The 20583-nt window shown below is 36.4% G+C and overlaps 1 protein-coding gene across 1 annotated transcript in view; it reads left to right on the forward strand.

Annotated features, from left to right (window-relative positions):
* Nucleotides 1–15254, forward strand: part of FAP (fibroblast activation protein alpha) — a 40944-nt gene extending 25690 nt beyond the window's left edge. The window contains exons 18-26 of the mRNA XM_027637036.1: nt 255–353; nt 1086–1155; nt 2354–2548; nt 4805–4859; nt 8048–8147; nt 11108–11172; nt 12518–12590; nt 12854–12927; nt 14313–15254. Of these exons, the coding sequence (XP_027492837.1) occupies nt 255–353; nt 1086–1155; nt 2354–2548; nt 4805–4859; nt 8048–8147; nt 11108–11172; nt 12518–12590; nt 12854–12927; nt 14313–14414 (833 nt within the window). The 3' untranslated portion in view covers nt 14415–15254. The remainder of the gene's footprint in view (nt 1–254; nt 354–1085; nt 1156–2353; nt 2549–4804; nt 4860–8047; nt 8148–11107; nt 11173–12517; nt 12591–12853; nt 12928–14312) is intronic.
* Nucleotides 15255–20583: the final 5329 nt, after the last annotated feature.

Raw genomic sequence — 20583 nt, forward strand, 5'->3', positions numbered from 1 at the left:
CGTGAAATGATTTGCATTGCAAAATGCACATCCTATAAAAATCTAATGAGTATTTGTGCACTGCAATACCAGTGCTTTGCTTTCATTTAGCTATGTGATCAAGCCCAGTTAGAAGTGTCTGAGTGGATTTTATTACTCTGCTTCTAAAATTCAGATTTCCTTTCTGTTCTAATAACACAAAATAAATGAATGTTAATTAATGAAGAGAAATTAACAATAAGTCAGTTAATAATTCAGGCATTTCTTTTACTTAGAGCTCAGAATATTGGAAGACAATAGGGAATTACAGTCTGCTTTGCAAGACATCAAGCTGCCAAAAGAAGAAGTTAATAAACTTGAAGTGGATGGTATAAGTAAGAATTACACATCCTTATTATACTTTTTACTGCTACCATTTTAATATTTTTCCTTAACTTTGTGATAGTAAGTATTGTCTTTCTGTAGAACAAACTTGTTAGATTGGGAAGAAGAGGCCTGGTTCTGCCCTGCTCAACAACTAATTTGTCTTTGCCTCAGGGTATCTGTCAGTAAAATTGTAGCTAAAATACATCTCTGCTTCACAATACAATTTTTTTTTAATTCTTTAATACTACTAATAAAATATTTAAATATTGTGTAAAAACTATATAATGTGGTGGTAATAAAATGTGAAATATAAACTGCTGTTCATGTTTTATACATTATATTCATTTGCACGCACTGTTCTTTTCACTAGTGACTTTACAAACAGTATTCTGTGGTAATCAATTTAAAAAGTTTCAAAAACTAATTTCTGGTAATCTTAACAACTGTTACATTCCTAGTTATGCTTTTCTAGGCACCTGGAAAAACTGAGAACTAGGCTTTTGTGAAATAATAATTTTATGCACAGCTAAATTAAACTAAATGTGGGTTCTTTTTTTCTTCAAAGTTGTTCTTCAACAGCTCCATATAAACAGTTAATTGCATCAGTTCTGTATTTCACAGTTCATGTGTTGTGTACTGTGTGCTGATTCATGTTCATATACTCTTACACCAAACTCTGGATTATGCTTAAAGGAATCATTTTAACCACTAAGAATATAATTTTAATATGTCTTTTCTAGCTTTGTGGTACAAAATGCTTCTACCTCCACAGTTTGATAGATCCAAGAAGTACCCTCTGCTTATTCAGGTGTATGTAACACTTCCTTTCTTTGAATTTTGTTTTGTCAAAAAACCCATACTTTTTATAATTTAACAAAACCTCATACATTTGCAACATTTTAGGAAGTAAAATCAAAACTATGTAGTTCTGTACTGTTTGTTGTGGTGGGTTTTTTAATATATTTCTGGAAAAGAAATTTAAGCCACTGGAGATGGATAAGGTTTTTAATGTTAATCTTAGCATGGTAAAGGTTAGTTTCTCAGAGAAGGAAAAAGGCTAAAAAAATGTGGGCTATTCCTTGTAGTTCTTAGCCCTGTAGCTGCTTCTGTTTATTATGAGGCAGACTGAAAGTATTGATTTCAGCTTTTTTAATATGAAAAATACAGGAGCCTGCTTAATTTTTTAATTAAAAAAAAACCAAATTCCTAAACTATGTGGACTGGCTTCTCTAAGAGCATTAGAAATAATTTATTGCAGGCAAAAAAGGCAATAAAAATTGCAGTGGAAAAAAAAACTTAATAAAAAAAATATGCAGAAAGGAGAAATAAGTGGATGTAATAAACTTTGCATCATTTTATTAACTAGTAATGATCCAAAGGTCCAAGAATGCTAAGTGTGTTTGAATGAAGTTTAGAGTAGAAGAGTCCTGTCCTGGAGGCCAAATGTGTATTTGCTTTAGGCTGTTCTCATGAGGAGTGTCTCCCTGTATTGCTCAGCTCTGTAGGGTGTGTTCTGCCCACAGCTCCAACAGCACATGATATTTGTCACTGAAACAATTAAGGTCTGGTGATGGCCAGAAAGTGTAAAAAGCTCTACTTCTTTTTTCTGTTTTCTTTGGTATTGCTGACTGCATGTGGAGATCAAATGCAGAAAAGCACCAAAAAGGGCTATTACCCCTAAGGAATGTAGAGAGAGAAAAGAACTGAGTCTTTGAGGTATAACTCTTCCAAGATTCCCCTTAGGACAATCACCTGATAGTGCAACCCTTAACCTGAGCTAAAACTTATTATTTTCATTAGGCATAAGACCTAAATGATTAAGATAGATTTTGGATAGCAAAATCTCATAAATATATGAAAATGTTAGCTGAATTGTTTGTCTACTGGGCTCTCTGAACAACAAAATATATGTGGAGAAAATGTTAGCATACATAGCATGTATAGGTATAGTCCAGTGTCCAGTAACCATTTATAAATGAGTTGAAAATGTGTGAATTTTCATCTTCAGGTATGGAGGACCTTGCAGTCAGAACGTAAAGGAAACATTTAGCATTAGCTGGATAACCTATCTTGCAAGCAAAGAGGGAATTATTGTTGCTCTAGTGGATGGCAGAGGGACAGCTTATCGAGGTGACAAAATTTTGCATGCAGTATATCGAAGACTTGGAGTCTATGAAGTGGAAGACCAAATCTCAGCAGTGAAGTAAGTAGACTATTTCCCTGTAAAACTGTTGTACTTACATGTCTAGAAGTAGTAATGTGAAAAAAAAATATTAAATTCTCAGCCTTTCTTCTGAAGAGCTGAGGTCTTCAGGAAAAAAGAACACTTGTAAAAATAAAATATTACTGTTTGCTTCATGTCAGTGAGATTTTGGGTGGTATGAAGTCCATATACCACTAAGTCCACATCTGGACCTCACCACTTCCATTGTGTTAGAGCATCATCAAAAGCTTCAATCCTAGGCCTAAGGAAATACAAGTGAAAGTGGTGGGAGGTAAGCCAATGTATTATCCATTATCCTGAAGTTTTCCCTGTAGGGCAAACCTACCTCGGTGACCATAGAGATCCATAGTGATTATATAAAGGTCAAATGTGAAGTTTGTAGCAAAACTGAACCTGCCACAAACCTTCTAAAGGTCAATTAGTAATAAACTTGCATTCTGTGCTATGCATAAACTTGCATTATAGGATAGTTAAGAACAACAGAAAGTGCCTGAGGTCCCCAATAGGTGTTCCCCAACAGCTGCTCCTTTGAATCAAAACACTTCAACATGTTCCCAGAGAAAATAATTCCCTATGTAGAGTTTTGGGAAGGGAATGAAAGCTGAGGATTGTAAAGAAAGACTGACTGGTAATCTTACAGATGCAGTAGCACTGCTAAAGTGAGCAGTTAATTTATTAATTTGTTAAGTGTTAATTTGAACCCCACAGAGATGAGTACAAGGCAGGAATATGGAATTTAGTCTAGCCTAAGGAATTTGGCCCAGCAGAGTATGAATAGATTTCCAGGTGCGACAGTAAGTACCCTCTTTCCTTCAGACCCAACTGTGTACCTTAGCTAGAAATTGGATGTAGCAATCCAGGCTTTCAAAGCTTTCTCTGCTTGTTTGAGAACACTGCCTGTACTTAAAAGTGTGTGTGAGGAGGATATCTGCTCCTTCCTCTTTCTGCCTTGTGATAATTCGTTTCCTACTCAATTATATAAACACACTATTTTCCCTTTCAGTGATAAATGAAACAGAATAGCTTTATATCATGTCAGGTTTTTTCTATTAATCTATTATTTTATTTTCTTTACTGAAAGTTTAGGAGGAGTGGCATACTTTAAAATATCACAAGAATGGTTTTTCATTACTCTGAATCATCACTCAGATATGAAATGTCAGAGACAGAGGGAACCTAAACTGATTCTGCAATTGCAAAATCTGCTGAGACAGGCCATGAAGAAATGACCTCAGTTTTCACACTTTCCAGTTTTCTGTCAGCACCTAAACTAAATTTTTATACAGTTAAATGTAGTGCGTTCCATCTTCCTGATCTAACACATGGTTTAAGATGCATGATTTTTAGAGAGGACTCTATACTCTAGAGGGAAGTTCTTGGAATGGCTTTTACTGTTGGAGGAGCCCTGGGGACTAAGATAGTAATGTAAGAAAACGGATTCATTTTTTTGCTTTTCTAACTTTGTCCCACCCAGATAGTATCCTGAATTTTGGGTGTTGTCAGTCATTTGTGCTTGTCCTAATAAATAAGGCTAATATTTGTCCTGGGATATATCTGAACCTATTTGGTTTATCTGTCACTGTCAAACCTTTATGTTCTTTTGCCTCATGTCTTTTCTTTGCTGTTAATAATACCTCTCTAGAAATACAATCTTCAGACTCTGATGCAGGATATTTTAGGACACCTAATATTTATTATTCTCTTTAACCTGTTTGACTGTATTTCAAGCTCATTACCTACTTGGAGTGTTAGAAGATATTTTCCTCCTTATCATTTTTTATTATAATAGTAGTATGAGCTTTTTACTTTTCAGGCACATAAAGAAGAAAGCTTATTTCTTCAGGGAATCCCTAATCTCAGAGGCTGATACTGTGCCTCTCGAGAAATCAGAGGCTAAATAACCAGGTGGATTTCAAGTATAGGAAAAAAGAACTCTTTTGCCAAGAAGCCAGATGAGAAGAGTCTTCACACACTGGAACAAAAATTATTATGATGAAAGTATTAATTTCAGTATTTTTTCTTCTTTCAGGAAAAATTCTTCCCTTTCCTCTGAAATACCTATTAATTGAATAATTGATGCTTTGTAGAAATCAGACATGCTATGCTGAATATCAGTTTGCACAAATTGGTGGAATGTGTGGAAAAAATGGAAGAAAAACTATTTTTTACTAATTTTTATAATATTAGCAATCTTTTGTAATAATTCATTTATTTCTGTGATTTTCTTTTCCCCAGAAAATTTATAGAAATGGGCTTTATTGATGAGAAACGAATAGCAATATGGGGCTGGGTAAGTAAGTGATTGAGTTTTTTGTATCTAGCTTTAAATAATCCTGCAGTATAATTTTTTTAACTCTTTCTTATTCTCTATGAGGTTTTTTCTACCCGTGCATAATGGTATTACTGAAGGAGATAGTTCCTGATGGTGCTTATGTACTTACAATTGCTACAGTGCAAGCCCTCAAAAAGGAATCTGTGGCAGCTCAAGAGGGAATTTTGAAAAGCTTATGTCTAATACATTGTTTGGACTTTAAGTGAAGCCAAACTGAGATGTTTTAATTGGCTTCACTTTAACTTAGAGACTTACTGGCATGGTTTCAAAATTCAAGTATTGTCTGTTCTGATCTGAGATTACAATAATGAGAAAAGTCCTATGACTATCTCTCATGAGAAAACGTGACCCTTGCATCATCCTGAGTCACTGTGTACTTTTCTGTAATGATCAGTAGGGATGAATGTGGGTCTGAGACGTTTTCAACTTTGATAGCTTCACCAAGAAGTGGAAAAATTGAACAGTATGGGAGTTATTTCAAATTATTAGCTTTGTAACACTCACAGAATCTTTAATAGACAGATGTACTGCAAGTCTTTATTAATAAATGGACATATTCCACTACCCTGAGGCACTGAGAAATAGAGTAGCATACCTCAAGTACAAATTTTAGGATAGTACTACATTCTAATAGGACAAAATTAAATTATTGGAATAGTTGGGGTTGTTTTTCTATGCTGTCAACTTCAAAGTAGGACCATTCATAAAAATGAGATGCAGAGCTATTAGTGGTTTTAATGGGAGAACTGAAGCTATCTTCAGTGACAGCACAAATGCCCCACAGCCCCTTTAGAGAGATTTTTAAGATGTTTAGGCCATTTGACTCAGTTGTTCATGTTCATTGTGAAGGGCTGACTCAAGAATGCATAGGCAGAACTGCTGCCCTGCCTCCTACCCAGCTTCAGCAGAACTGAATTATACTGTATGGGAGAACAAGCTGATAAGCAACACCTGAGGGTCTCATGGATTAGGGATGGTACTGTCAGGAATACTAAAGGGAGTTGGAGGCCACACTTAGTCCTTCTCTGAGTAAATTAGTAGCAGCTATCCAGCAGTAACAGGCTGCACCAACTAAAAAAACTTACAGAGTAAACTGGTATGTTAGACACTAATTAACATTGTCCAATATTTTTCTCCACATACATGTTTGTTTTTCTCTAGTTGTCATCCAGAAAGACCTCTTATTTCATTCTCTTTAACTGCTTGTCTTTGCCAGGAGAATTATTCTGATCTGTCCCTGTTTGTTTTCTTTATTTTCGCTGGGGTTTGTTTGTTTATTTTTTTCGTTGGCCCAGTTTCATTGTAAGAGGTTTGCTCAGAAACATTCTAGAGGATGGATCTTTTAAGTTTCAGTTCAACTCTAAATAAAGAAATTGCCTGATCTTAGATAGCACGTGAGCAGAGTTGCTAAAATCTTTCTATGAAGCTTCTACCAACTAATATTTAAATTACTTTGATCAGACACTGCTATAACACCAGGATAAAACAGGTACCATATGATGAAATTAAGTGACACAGACACTTAAAAGTGTTTAATTCTAGAGTAACATTAGATAATTTAAGGCCACATGAAAACATTTTAAGTCACATCATATTTTATTTCACCACAGTGTTTTCAGAACCAACTAAGAGCTTGCACATATCTAAAACATTGTATCCCAGTAGCAGATATGATATTAAAATGATGGCACTACTGACAAACCTATCAGTGTTTTTTCCATTTTTCTTTCTATTTATTATACCATTCCCTGGTCCATAAGCTTTGAAAGGAATTGAAAGGTGGTTCCTTATTTATAGCCTGCAGCTTGACAGATATGCATGAATTTGTACTTTCAGTCTAACCAAACTTTTCAGGATGGCAAAAGCTCTTAAATAACCACTAAAGCAGTTCAGGTTGTGAACTCTACCTCTCTGCCTGTTACAGCAAATAGATTTATCAGTCCAATCCTAATCCTTTGCTTTATAGCCTTGTGGACTGATTTTTAAAAAGATCAAATGAGCAGATCAAATGAGCAGGAAAAATTCTATGAATTGGTGTTTCTATTACCATATCCCTCACTATCATTTCAAGTTGGAGTGTCAAGAGGAGAGAAGAACTAACTTAACTTTTTCACCAAAAAAAATATGTAATAGTTTTGCTTATTTCCCTTAATCTATCATATGCTACTGAGATAATCTTCAGAATTGTTCATGACACACCCCATATTTTTATCCTTCCCTCCATTCCAAAGTAAACAAAACCCCATTATTTCCCAAAGCCCTTACCTGAGCTTTTCCAACCTCGGTTCCATGTGCTATGGAGAGCCAAACCAAAGGCTTTTTATTTATAGTATTTTTCTATCTCAGAAACTAGCCCCACACAGTTTCACATATCTATTCTGATAGCCAGGCTTACTTACTAGTGTTACTACTTATTTATTTACCTACCTAACTTCTGGCTATGAAGTTATTCTTCCTTTCTGGGTCTCAGTTTGAGGAATCAGGCCAGAGAATAACAGGAACAGTGGCAGGCAGTAGAGAGGAATTGCTCCAACCTCGAGTTCTCAAGTAGCTGAGTCTGTTAGTACTGACGATTGTGTTGGTTCAATATGCCAATCACTATCAATAACTAGGTAGTTTGTTAAGGGAGGGAAAAACCTATAACTCTTCTTGAGGTGAAAATTGAAAGGATAAGAGGCAGAGAACACAAGTTGTCATAAGAGAAGTTTTCTTTAAGTTTTAGGAAAATGAATTTATGAAAACAGGGATCACTGTTGAAGTGGATTGAATAGGGAGGCTGTGTAAAATGGATGTGACTGATCGACCTCATTTAAATCTGAAGTTAGCCCCATTTTGAGATTTAGGTTGCATTAGATTACCATGAAAGACCCTACCAACTTAAATTTTTCTTTGAATAAGTGATAATAAGAGCAGTATCCTGTGATATGCATTGAAGAAGTAGCAAAAAAGAAGTGATTCAATAAAATTGTCTAATCTCTCTCACAAGGAATCACATCAGATCCATTTGAAATCACTGATTTGTTTTTTTAAAAAGCTTTTATTGCTTTGTCTGCTATGCATTCAAAGCAAAATATTTACTTTGGAATTGGATTATATAAGTTTGATTCTTCACCAGTAATTTTAAACTGTCTGTGATTTCTCCTTAGTCCTATGGTGGGTATGTAACTTCTTTGGCACTTGGATCTGGCAGTGGAGTATTTAAATGTGGAATGGCTGTGGCTCCTGTTTCCAGCTGGGAATATTACGGTATGGAAACTGATCGTAAATACTGATTTAGAAAGCAAGATGTAGCATTCAATGGCTTCTTAAATGAAATCATTGCAGGAGACTGGTGATTTGAAATGTAAAGACATTGAAATTACTTAGACATAAAACTCTTAAGACCTTAAGTTTAATGTTTTCCTTGCTGAAAATAACTGACTGCAACTGGCAGTTTGGAACAGACTTTGTTACACAGAAGAAGGTATGCCCCAGTAATTCCATATGCACATCTGTAACAGCAAGTGTGTAAAGCCCTCTCGATAAACTGCTATAGTAAGGAGTGATCTTCCTAAAAATCCTATTAAAACAGTATCACTGAATTCAGAAGCAGCTGAACTGATTTTTCTGCCAGTAATGAAATCACAGTGCACTTCAGATACTCAGATGACCTCTGTCGGAATCAGTATCTATGAAGACTGCAAGGTTATTTCCCAAAAGCAGTAGAAAAGAGAGGGACTTTTGTGTCTGATATAATTTTTTAAAAATTAAATATTTTTCCCTTTAAATGTTTCTCAGCCACACGCGCTGTGTTGTTGCGTTATGATACGTAATTTTATTTATGTTTATGGAATTAGGCTCCAAACTGTTCAGAGGAAACAACTCTCAGAGTATAGTCCCAATGCCTTCCTGTGTGAATAAAACAGGCACATATTCATACTTGCCGACCTGTTAATCTTTTGGCATAGTGTAAAGGAACCTTAGTGTAAAAAAAAATCATGGCATGCATGTTTTCAATGAGTAAAATGTAGCACTTTGAACACATTTACTTAGCATATGGTCGTTTGCTAAGAAGTCTTGGTTATGAAAAAATTTTTTGGTTAAATGGAAAAGATTCCTTCCCTGACTGCTAGCACAGACATTCCTTGTATTTATGGTGTTTTGCAAACAAAGGGGGAAATATTTGTATGACACAGGAAGCATAGTCTTTATGTTTTCACAGGCATCAAGATTTTTTTTAAGACATTTTTACTCACGATCACAAAATTATTACCAAAATGCAGGCAAAAAGCACTGTTTTTGCAGAAGTCCTTAAATAAAAGAAGAGTTATAAAAATTTGTCTAAGCATTAAAAATTGAATGCAGTTTTTTAGTTAAAGTAGATTAGATCTGCACCATTGCAATCTTTACTTCAACTAAATTTTCAGGAGGAAGTTTAAGAATCTTGCTAAAAACGTGTTGTAAAATCCAAACAGGCAAATGTACCTCTACTAAGGAAGGAAGGAAACAGGAGGAAGTCATGAGTCATAAGTTTTGGCAAACAGAGGGCAAAACTACAGGATGCTACATATTTGAGTCTCTAAGTAGTATCAGTATAACAGAGAATGTACTGGCCCCATAGAACTTCTAAATTCTGTCCCACACTGTTTTAGATGCACAGAGATTCTGGACCATAATCTTTATTCAGAAACCATCCCACCCTCCTCCATTTTGAGTCAGTTAGTAACAGCTGAACAGTTATAAGATGTAAAGGGAAATTCTATTCAGGGATAATGTACATTAAAAGCATTAAATCTGTGACTGTTTGGTCAAAATTTATTTAAATTTATCTCCTTTTCCTTCTTTAATAATTGACAAGCTGAATCTTCCACTTAGTCATCATAATGCAATTCTGCTGACCTCTGTGAACTTGCTGTAGCTATACTGCTAGAAGAGAGTGGAGAATTTGGCTCAGAATACTGTAGAAATGCCAGCCATTCAGAAAGAGTCTATTTTATTGAAAACTTAAGCCCAATATGGTTGTTTGACACTGTGTTGACAACAGATATTGCACATTTTCTGTTTTCATGGAATGATAAAGGATTTTGATAAAAGATAGGCTATTTGGAGTTTTTGGTACGTAGTATATTATAAATTATCTTCAGAAGCTTTGTTTGGCTGATCTGAGAGACGTAGTACACATCTCTAGCACTCAATGATAGCACATGTAAAGGATACATAATAAACCATTGGAACAAGAGTATACTGAGTCATTTTCCTTTTCTGGTAGGATTCTCATTTCTGTTTTTTAGCAAAAGTATTCTACTACAGTGTATCAAACTGGACAACAAGATAGACAATCCCAATTCGTAATGATTACAATGGCAGTCACCTCTCTTTTGAAAGGGAAAGATGCCAGGTCTTCTTTGTCAGAAAGCCCTGACTCCGTTAAATAAATAAAATTCTTGTAATACTGCAGCTTGACTGCTCAATATGTGTCAGTTACTTTTTCAAGGCAAGGTCACAAAGAAAGTAATGTTCTGGTAGTGACAGCTGCTGTGTCAGTTTTCCATAAATTTTCATAACAGCTCTTAGTTAAAGTACAAATACCAAGGCAGCTCAAAGATAGATGTTCCTACTGATTTCACAGTGATAGATATTTTTCAGTTATTGACATATATTTTGTCAAATCTGTTAACAGTCTTTGTTGTAGTTAGAAAAAGGAATTGAACAGAGACCTGAACTGCAATGGGCCACTTTTTCACTTCATGCCTGTATCCTTTCCAGCTCCCCCTAGTCGCTGCATATATACACTCAACAGGAAGAGGACAACATACATATCCATATTTACTGTATATAAAAATAGAAATCCTCAAATACTCTTTTTAAGGTATCAGAATTAGTCTATGTCATCTTTCCACCATGCACCTTTGTTGGCTTATTGGCTTATTAAACTGACTTCTGGAGTTCAAGCCAATAACATAAAGCAATATCAATTAATTACCTTTATCCACAAAACCTTCTGTTGGTTCCACAGCTGAGTATTAAACGACTGTTTCTGCAAAGAAGAGAGAACAGTCATTAATTAGCCTTCTTAGTTGATTTCTTAAAATATGTTTAAATATGGTATATTATGAGGAAACCAAGCTGAACAGAGAAAGTTAAACATAATTTAATTTTCTATGTGTCACTGAAGGCACAAAAATATCTGTATCTTCTTTATCTATAGCTTTCTTCTTTAATTTCAGCATCTATCTATACGGAACGATTTATGGGTCTTCCCGTAGAGTCCGATAATCTTGAGCACTACAAGGTGAGAATTCTGTATATGTTGATCTGAATTTGAATCACACTTCCATGGACAAGTAGAACTGTGAAGAAAGAAAATGACCCACCAAGTCTCATAGTGACAGTCCTGTAGTACCTAAGCTACTGCTGTGAAATTCTTATCTCCACAATGAATTGTGGTTTTGTATTTATAAAGCCCAAAAATGCTAAATTGAAATCTTTATTTTCTCACTTGGACAAGTCAGACAGTTCTGTCAGTGCAAACCATTAGCCTAGGAAAGAACTGAAGTGAGAGAGAGGCACTACATATCAAATATGTTTCTGATAGCGTAGAGATGCTTGTGATAGTATAGACAGAGAGCTGCAAGCCAAACTTGCCCGTGTAGATTCACAGAATCATAGTTTGGAAATAACCTCTTAGATCACAGTCTAACCACTAACCTATCACTGCCAAGTCCACCACTAAACCATGTCCCCAGTGCCACTTCTACACATCTTTTAAATTCCATCCAGGGATGGTGACTCAACCACTTCCCTGGGCAGCCTATTCCAATGCTTGAAAACTCTTTCCATGAAGAAATTTTTCTCATATCCAATCTAAACTTCCTCTGGCACAATTTGAGGCCATTTGCTCTTGTCCTGTCACTAGGTACCTGGGAGAAGAGGCCAACCTCCATCTGGCTACAACCTTCTTTCAGGTAGTCATAGAGAGCTACAAGGTCCCCCCTTAGCCACCTTTTCTCCGGGCTAAACACCCTCAGCTGCTCCTCATATGACTCACTCTCCAGACCCTTCACCAGTTTCACTGCCCTCCTCTGGACAATCTCCAGAACCTCCATATCTTTCTAGTCATGAGGTGTCCAAAACTGAACACAGGATTTGAGGTGTGGCCTCACCAGTGCCGAATATAGAGGAACAATCAATTCCCTAGTCCTGCTGGCCACACTATTTCTGATACAGGCTAGGATGCCTTTGGCCTTCTTGGCCACCTGGGTACAGGCTGGCTCATGTTCAGCTGCTGTCAACCAGCACCCCCAGGGCCTTTTCTGCCAGGCAGCTTTCCAACCATTCTTACCCCCGCCCTGTAGTGCTGCATGGGGTTGTTGTGAGCCAACACCAGGACCTGGCACTTGGCCTGATGCAGCTTGTTCAGATGCCTCTGCAGAGCCTAATATATATATATATATATATATATATATATATATATATGGCTTCTGTTGTAATCTCAGATTGGTATGAAGTCACTGCTGTCATTATTTTGTCAGGTCAACTGTTTGATTGTTTTTCTACACGATAATGAAAACCTTTTAGCAATGTGAGTGAGTGATTTAAATTGAAGTTGCTGAACTATTCAATTTTCCTCTCAACAGAATTCAACTGTGATGGCAAGAGCAAAGAATTTCCAAAACGTGGAGTATCTTCTCATCCATGGAACAGCAGATGGTGAGGTTTGCAAATGGCAGAACAAACACAGAGCCAGAATCACTTTGTTTGAAAAACATTAAGCATCTATCTGTGCCTTTGATTAGGGTCAGTACTTAGATCTTTGGTAGATTTCCATATCACTTATTATAAGATGCTTACTCATTCTTAGTAATGTCAATTGTATCACTTGATAATTAGTGGACACAACTTAATGCACTATAACTTTATGTTTTGTGGTATTTACACATTTCAACAGCCAATCTCTTTTTTTCCTTTTTTAGATAATGTACATTTTCAGAACTCAGCACAAATTGCAAAAGCTCTGGTTAATGCACAGGTGGATTTCCAGGCAATGGTAAATAACAGACTATTCATTTTGAACAGTGGTTCATAACTTTATCAATAAGCTTATCTGACATTTGGTAATATTTTAATAACCCAGTTCAACTGAACATGCTTCAAAATCTGGCAATTGCTAGTGCATTTGTTACTCTTCATAAAAACAATTTCTCAATTTCTTCCCCAAAGGGTTTGCCTGCACTTTTTTTTGCCTTACCCTTTGGATGCTAGCAGGATTTCCCTTTTGTCAAGAATAACTTGGAGGCTTTTAAAATGAGCCAGGGAAAAGAATAAGAAACCAGCCTCCTTATAAATGTTGCTGATAGCTAGTAAAGGAGATGAAAAGAGCTGGCTTCTGGGGACAAAATCTCACTGGTTCTGATAGATTTTATCTTGAACTGGATTTGCCTGCCACAGGCATGAGGTGAAACAAGCAAAAAGGGTATAAGGTATCCAAAAAGTATATTCAGGATGAGGAAAATAAAAGTTCTCTGAAAAACTTGCTTGGGGTAGCAGGCAGAGAGAAAACCACATAGGCAAGAGGTTACAGGATAGAAAGGAGAAATGAGTAGGGGGAAGGTAGTTCTGACCTACATGATGACCTCTGCTTCTAAACCTTTTTTCTCAGGGCTAATAACCGAAGTGTTTGCTTGCTATCAAATATACTGGCCTTCTGCTTGAGTCCAGTTTCACAAGGCCATGAACCCCCAGAAAAGGGATCACACATCTCCCTGTACTTGGGGTTTGTAGGCCCTTTTGTGTATTTTCTGCCTCCTTCACTAATATTGAGCAAACCTGGGTTATTCCTCAAGCATCTGGAATACTGTATGGAGTTGTAGTCATCCTGGTTCAGCTACAGTGGAATGGCAGATATTACTGAGAGTTAACATAATTTATATATGTATTTTATTTCCAGTACACTATTCACTATGTTCATGGCTCTGCTGTAATATTTGTATATTACAATATTTGTATATTAGGATATTTTTAATAGAATTAAAAAAAAAATTAACTGAAAGTTTGTTGCTTAGAGCCCAGTATTTATTCCTAAGCAAGACTATGACCCCTATTGCCCAGGCTATGCAGCAGGTCGAGGACTTTTCATCCCTAAGGGCATCTCAAAGCTCTTTCGCCTGGCTTGATACAACCGACTTGTAAGTACTGAGGCAGTAACACTTACTCTTAGGTTACAGAAGGTTTAGAAACTTTTTTCATTGAGAATATTAATATATTGGGAAAATATGAAAATATATGACAAAAATTTTCAAGTCCCTCTGTTTTCTTGTGGCATTCACTTTCTCTTTTATGGTAAGAAAATACATTTCTTATATTGCTTAACTCTTGCAGAATTGAAAACATAACATAGGAGGTTTATGTTTTGGTTTTTTGGGTTTTTTTCAGTGGTATACTGACCAGAACCATGGAATTCCCGGGCTTTCCAGCAAACATCTCTACACACATATGACCCACTTCCTAAAAAAATGTTTTTCTTTGTCTGAATAAGAAGGCTATTCAGAGCATCCTAAGGCATCTGAGACATCTCTGGGAGAATGCAATGGTAACAGTGCCCAAGTTATATAGTTTTCAGGTGAATTGATAGCAGGAACTTTGAAGTTTTAAACTCGATGTTTACAACCACTTTGGATATTATATATTACCAAATGTTATAGAAACACATGTTTTGACACATGTAACACCTGTTTGATAGAATAAATAAAATCAGACTGTAAAATGTTGTGTGCATTTATTGCCAACTTGCTTAAACTTACATTCTGTAGTCCAAAGAAAGGTGTTTTGTTGCAAAGACACACTGTCAGATTAATATGCTTGCATTTGTTAACTATAACTGTAAAATGGGAAAGGACAAAGAAAGCAGTACAAGTACCTAATTAGCATCCTAACAAGAACCAGTTTCTCAAAATTCATTTCCAATTTCCTGAAAAGAATCCAAGCGGGGATAGCTGAAGTTTGGATACTTTTTGAGAGTATTGAATGCTGTGTTCAAATTTTATTCAACTCTTATTTGAAACCTTGATCCTGCAAAACTCTCAGTGTTCAGGTTTAAACATGAAAGCAGGACATTCATGATAACTATTTTATCTCAGTGTTTTTTCTCCCTGTATTCAAAATATGCAAGCCATATTAGCCTGTTTTTAATCTCTAATCATCACTTCAGCATTCAAATTAATCTCAGAGTCATTCATCCCAGACTGAAGGGGAAGGATCAAAGGATTATGCAAGCTTTCTTTGCTTTGTTTCCAGTGAAACTATTTTAGGGGGTGTTTTAAAAATTATAGAAGCTAATAATGATTGGAATACTTGTATTCTTTTGATTAGTAATTAAATCAGTCCTGTCATAATATAAGAATATTAACCAGATAATTGGCAAGAGATCCATTGTAGCTTAGATGATTCCTTTGTCACATGTTTAAAAAATTCTGAGGTAGCCTACTGCATAAGAATCATGGTCTGTCTAACACAATATCTCATCTCTGCTATTATTGGGAGTACAAAATAACCTGAAAAAGATTATGTTGCCTTCCTACAAAGCAAGCTGCTTCCTAACTCTCAGTCAGAGATCAGTTGCTGCTTCTTTGTGGAAAAGCAAGGGGTTTCATTTGACTTTCTTGACAAAAACATGGGGCTTAGCCAAAATAATTAAAATGTGGAAGTGATTTGCTATGTAACAGCTTCCTTCGTTTGTTAATGGCAATATCAAATCTGATTTTCCACACATGAGAACATTCCTTAGATACATCTTTATGTAAATGTAGTTGCCAAGCTGTTTGTAATGGTTAAATTATACTTTGATGGGAACTCTTCAGAAAATACTCAATTAGTTCAGGTTTTTTTGGAAACGCTGCCAATTATGTGACGTTAATGAGCTTTTTGTTGGTAATGTAATTAAAATTCAACTCCTATAATGGCTAAAGGAAAAATTACAGCTCTAAGAAAGTTAACATTAAGCAAATATAACATGAAGTGGGGCTAATTAGATGTTGATTATATGGTCCTACGTGCATTTGCTGCACACAACAGTAGTCTCAGAAATGTGATTATCTTACAAATAAGGAATACAATTCAGTTGAAATTACTGAGATTTAACTCTGAGTTTCTTATATTGATACAGCACAATGGAAATCATCACAACACTGTGGTGAAAGAGATAAAAATCTTATCCCAGATGCTTGAAGCTTTAAGATACCTGAATATGTCAATGGCAGCCCAGAGCAATTTTCAAAAGACCATGGTATCGATCTCACATAAATATCAATATATTAAGTTCTCTTTCCATTTCTGCACCTTTATTTTATTTATTCTTTTGAAAATCCTATAAGCTCTGGAAATATGGGCAGATGACTTGGCCCTTTGTGGATACTATGAGTAGTAGAATGATGCAATGTGTTGTTCACACCCAGCCCACAGGTCTGTTGTCAGAAGCTTCTGGAAATATTTGGAATAAGGGACATTTCAAGAAAATCTGTGAAATAAAATAACAGAAGGTACCACTTTCTCAAGATGTGGGTTAGCTGTTTCATTATTAATCTACCCTGAAGTCTGTTTGTTACCTAAGGCAATCAGAGTACACATCTTTCAAACTGTCCACAATTTAGCTTTAGGTAACAGTTGTGGGGATAAAAAGTGAAAAGAAAAAAAAAGTGAATCTTGCTGCTATCATTTTTCCTTTGTTGTTTTTCATGGTAATTTCTTTGCCTTACACAGTGTTCTCACCAAAGAAAGGGAATATGTCTCCGGTAGAGTGTGACATTTACACTGAGTTGCTGAAATAATGTCTAACCTGAAAGCTTTATGATTGAGCAACCATGTGTTTTGATGACCTGGGGGAAAACATCCTAGGATGCTGTGAGTGTCAAAGAAACCCTCTTGAAAACCTAATACAATATCAAGTTGCTGCCTGACTTGTGCTAATGACAGATAATATTGCAGTCAATCATAGAAATGGTGCTGAGCACCTCAAACCTGCCCTTGCAGTATCATGGAATCACAGTATGGTCAGGGTTGGAAGGGAAATCTGGTGGTCTACTTATCTCACTTCCCTGTTGAAGCAGAGCTACCTACATCCGGGAGCCCAGGACTTTGTCCAGATGTCTTTTGAATATCTAAAAGAATAGACACTCCACACAACCTCTCCGGGCCACTGCTGTCAGTGCTTGGTCACTCTCGTGGTAAAAAAGTGTTTCCTTATGTTCAGACAGAACATTCTATGTTTCAGTTTGTGCCTGATGCCTCTTGTTCTGTTACTGGGCATCACTGCAAAAGAGCCTGGCTCAGTCTTCTTTAGACCATCCCTTCAGATATTTATACACAGTGATAAGATTCTCCCAAGCCTTTTTTTTTTCTCTAGAGAGAGAACTTTTTCTGTTCTGCATGGTTATCTACAAACACAGTCCATGTTAAAAGCGTTATCACAAACATTCACTGGACCTTCAATAGCTGAAGGTGAAAGGGCTTGTCCTGAGGCATCAAGCTGAAGCTAACAAAGTATGTTTAAGGGTTAGCCTTATATATGAATAAAAAGTATATATAACTATGCTGCAGACATAGAATATGGTGTGTAAGAGCAAACACTGGGACACAGTTTGAATTTAAGCTAAGCTCTTATGACAAGTTTTCTGAGCTGCTGAGTGAATGTCCTCACAGTTTAGCTGCCCACTTTAAAATGTTTTAGAGGATCTGGTTTTCAGAAAATGCTGAGTATTTTCTGCTCTTCTTTTGGCTTTTGAATAACTCTTTCACACGTCAGATACCCAACCACACCACTTCAGACCATGAAACTTAAGTCTTCAAATATCTGTCATATAAACAAGCTATACAAGCCTCTGAAGATTGGACATAGTTTTTCTGAATTAAGTAAACAGGCCCTTGATAAATAGCCACAAATACAGTTGTTTACAAGTCAGTTACTGTAAATCTTCTTTTGCTTTTATAAGATAAAAATAGAGCAGAAAAGTAAAAATTGCTTTATTCTAGGAGCTGAAGTGAACATAAATATTAGAAAGCCACTGATTCCACTCCAAACCTGTTTTCATCATCTACGTCATTTGCACTGTGTGTGCTGTACATATCAATGAACGTGCAATCCTCACACTTCAAATGTGGAGCTACGTGGTTCGCTTCACTTTGGATTACTGCAGCTGCAAAGAAGAAAAGGCCTGAAGAGAAATTTACTAGAAAATCTAGTAAAACTCCAGCCAGGTTCTAGAATATGGTTGGTGTTACACTTGTTTTACTCAGACATCAAGTCAAAATCAGACTGCATTCAATACTTTCCAGTTTGCCAGTCAGTTCCAATTACAAGGCACAGCTGTTTAGAACATTTTATAGAGTCATTTGAAGGCTCTATATTTAATCTGAATAATTCATAGTATTTGCTAAGAGCATTTGGTATTACTTTCAATTATGAACATTGTCTTCTCAGAATGTAAAATAACTAGTACATATTTGGCCAGCTCTTCTGCTTGCGCAAATTGATGCAGCCCCATTGACTTGCAATGGAATGATTCCAATTTAGTGAGTAGACAGTGGGTTACAACATGGTTACAATAGCTGTCTATCCTGAGGTACAAACCAGTCAGCATCCATGGAGTTGCATGCTGTGGACAGGCTTAGAGACCCTAAATTAATCCTCCATGTCAGAAAGCCGTTCTTGCTCTCCAAAGGGTAGCCATGGAGTTGTATATATACCTAGGTACACATTTGTGTGTTATGCACAACTACACATGTATGTATACAACATGTCGTTTCATGTATGCATGTATTTACACAGATATTCTTCCTATATTGGTTGCACTAATTCTCAGAAGGCTCTTTTGGTTGAATATCATCTAGCAAGGACAGGAAAATGAAAGGGGCTGCAGAGCCCAGCCCTCTGAAGTCAGAGTTGACAAGGGTAGGGAGAGAATGTTTTCTGTGCAATATAAGAAAGTAAAGGGTAGAGGGCTGTAGTCATATACCAAGATAGATCCTCCTCCCTTTAGACATGGAATGGATAATAATATAATAACAATAAATATGTAATGAAAAGATACACAGAAAAATTTGAAGGGGTCACTTTTTTGAAAGCATTTGTTAGGGATTTTTTACTTTTTACAGTCAAAATTCAGCAAGTTCTTAATTCATTAAAATGTTAAAATCTTGACAATTTGAATTTTAAGTTATTTTTTCTTGTACCAGAAGTTAAAGAGTTGAGAGAAACATCCTGGAAAATTATTATGTTCAGAGTGTGCTAGCCAGTTATAACAAATAGATTGATCCTATTTTTCTGAAAAGCCATGTCAACTGGAATTGTCACTGCTAGAGCATCAGGTTCAGTGTGCATCTGCTAAGAATTCTGCTTCTTGTTTTAATTCTTCCATAACTTTCCCTGCAGAGATTTTGTCCAGTGAGTGCAGTACACTGTCCTGAATAACAGACATTACCAGGTACTAAGATGATGGTGCAGGAAACTGATCAACTCCAAATGCAGTGAACCAAAGATACAGATTTTTTAAGGACTCCAACTGAATCTTGAAACATGACACTTTCCTGAAGGCAGGTCACTTTCAGGTTCTGTCTCTTAGTCTGACTCAAAGTTTTGTCTCATATGAGGACTATGATATAGAGGAGAGCGAGGTTGCCCTTGATTTTTGCTAAGAGCTGCCAACTAACTACTGTATTTTACAACATGAGAGGAAAAAAACTGAGTACCTATGCATATGTCATACACTTGATATAATTTTCTGCTTCTGTTTGGTAGGTCTTGTTTGCTGTGCTCTTGAAGTATTTACTGTAGACTCGGTTTTGGCAACAGAAGGTTGCATGATTCTTGGTGGCAGTTCACTTCTTTCCTGTACTTTTTATTTTCTGTGTATCACTTGAAAAACAAATAACTAGTCACCTTCTAAATTCTGCATGATATAGCCCCTCTAACAACCTGCTGAACCAGGTGCACTGAGGTGCTCTGTTTCATACTTTTTTCTGGAATCATTCTACTGTAAACAGGGAACTCTATATGACACAAGAAAATAAACTGAACTAAACAAAAAGAGAAAAACTGTCTGTTTCCTGGAGGAGATGACATTGTCTCACAATCTGTATTGCCTGTTTAGAAAGCTAAGTGTCTTTAACTCAGGGTGTAGAGAGAGAGCTGTGGCAATCTAAGTCAAGCGTGTGTGTGCGTCCTCCTGGAGCAGAGCCGGTCTAAAGGGCCCTTTGATCCCCATCTGCTGCGCTGCCGGGGAACTGCAGGGTCGCGCAGCGTGGCCTTCGCAGGAGGCGCCGGACTGACCGGCTCCATGGACACACCGTGCCTCGAGGATGTGGTGCTGGGCTCACATTTAGACTTTGATGTTTCATCCCCTACACAACGCTCATAAACTTAAATAGAAAGTAGATTAAAAAAATAATTCTGAGATAAAGACAGCAAAGTATCTCAGTAACATCAGCATCTCATGAAAATAAGTAGATTTTAGGGTATGAGATTGTTTGGCCCCATCAGCACCATGTCTTAGACATTACACAGTTGTGTGCCTAGGGAAGGCTGGTGTATGGAGATGGTAATTCTGCTAATTTCAAACAAAAAATTATGAAAAGCCAATTTTAATAATTATGTATGCAAGTTTGTATATTCTATGTCAATCGATGACTGGGAATCCATGACTTTGAACGGATG

This window comes from Corapipo altera, unplaced genomic scaffold (assembly GCF_003945725.1).
Source record: "Corapipo altera isolate COAL_440 unplaced genomic scaffold, ASM394572v1 45, whole genome shotgun sequence".
Taxonomy (NCBI): Eukaryota; Metazoa; Chordata; class Aves; order Passeriformes; family Pipridae; genus Corapipo; species Corapipo altera.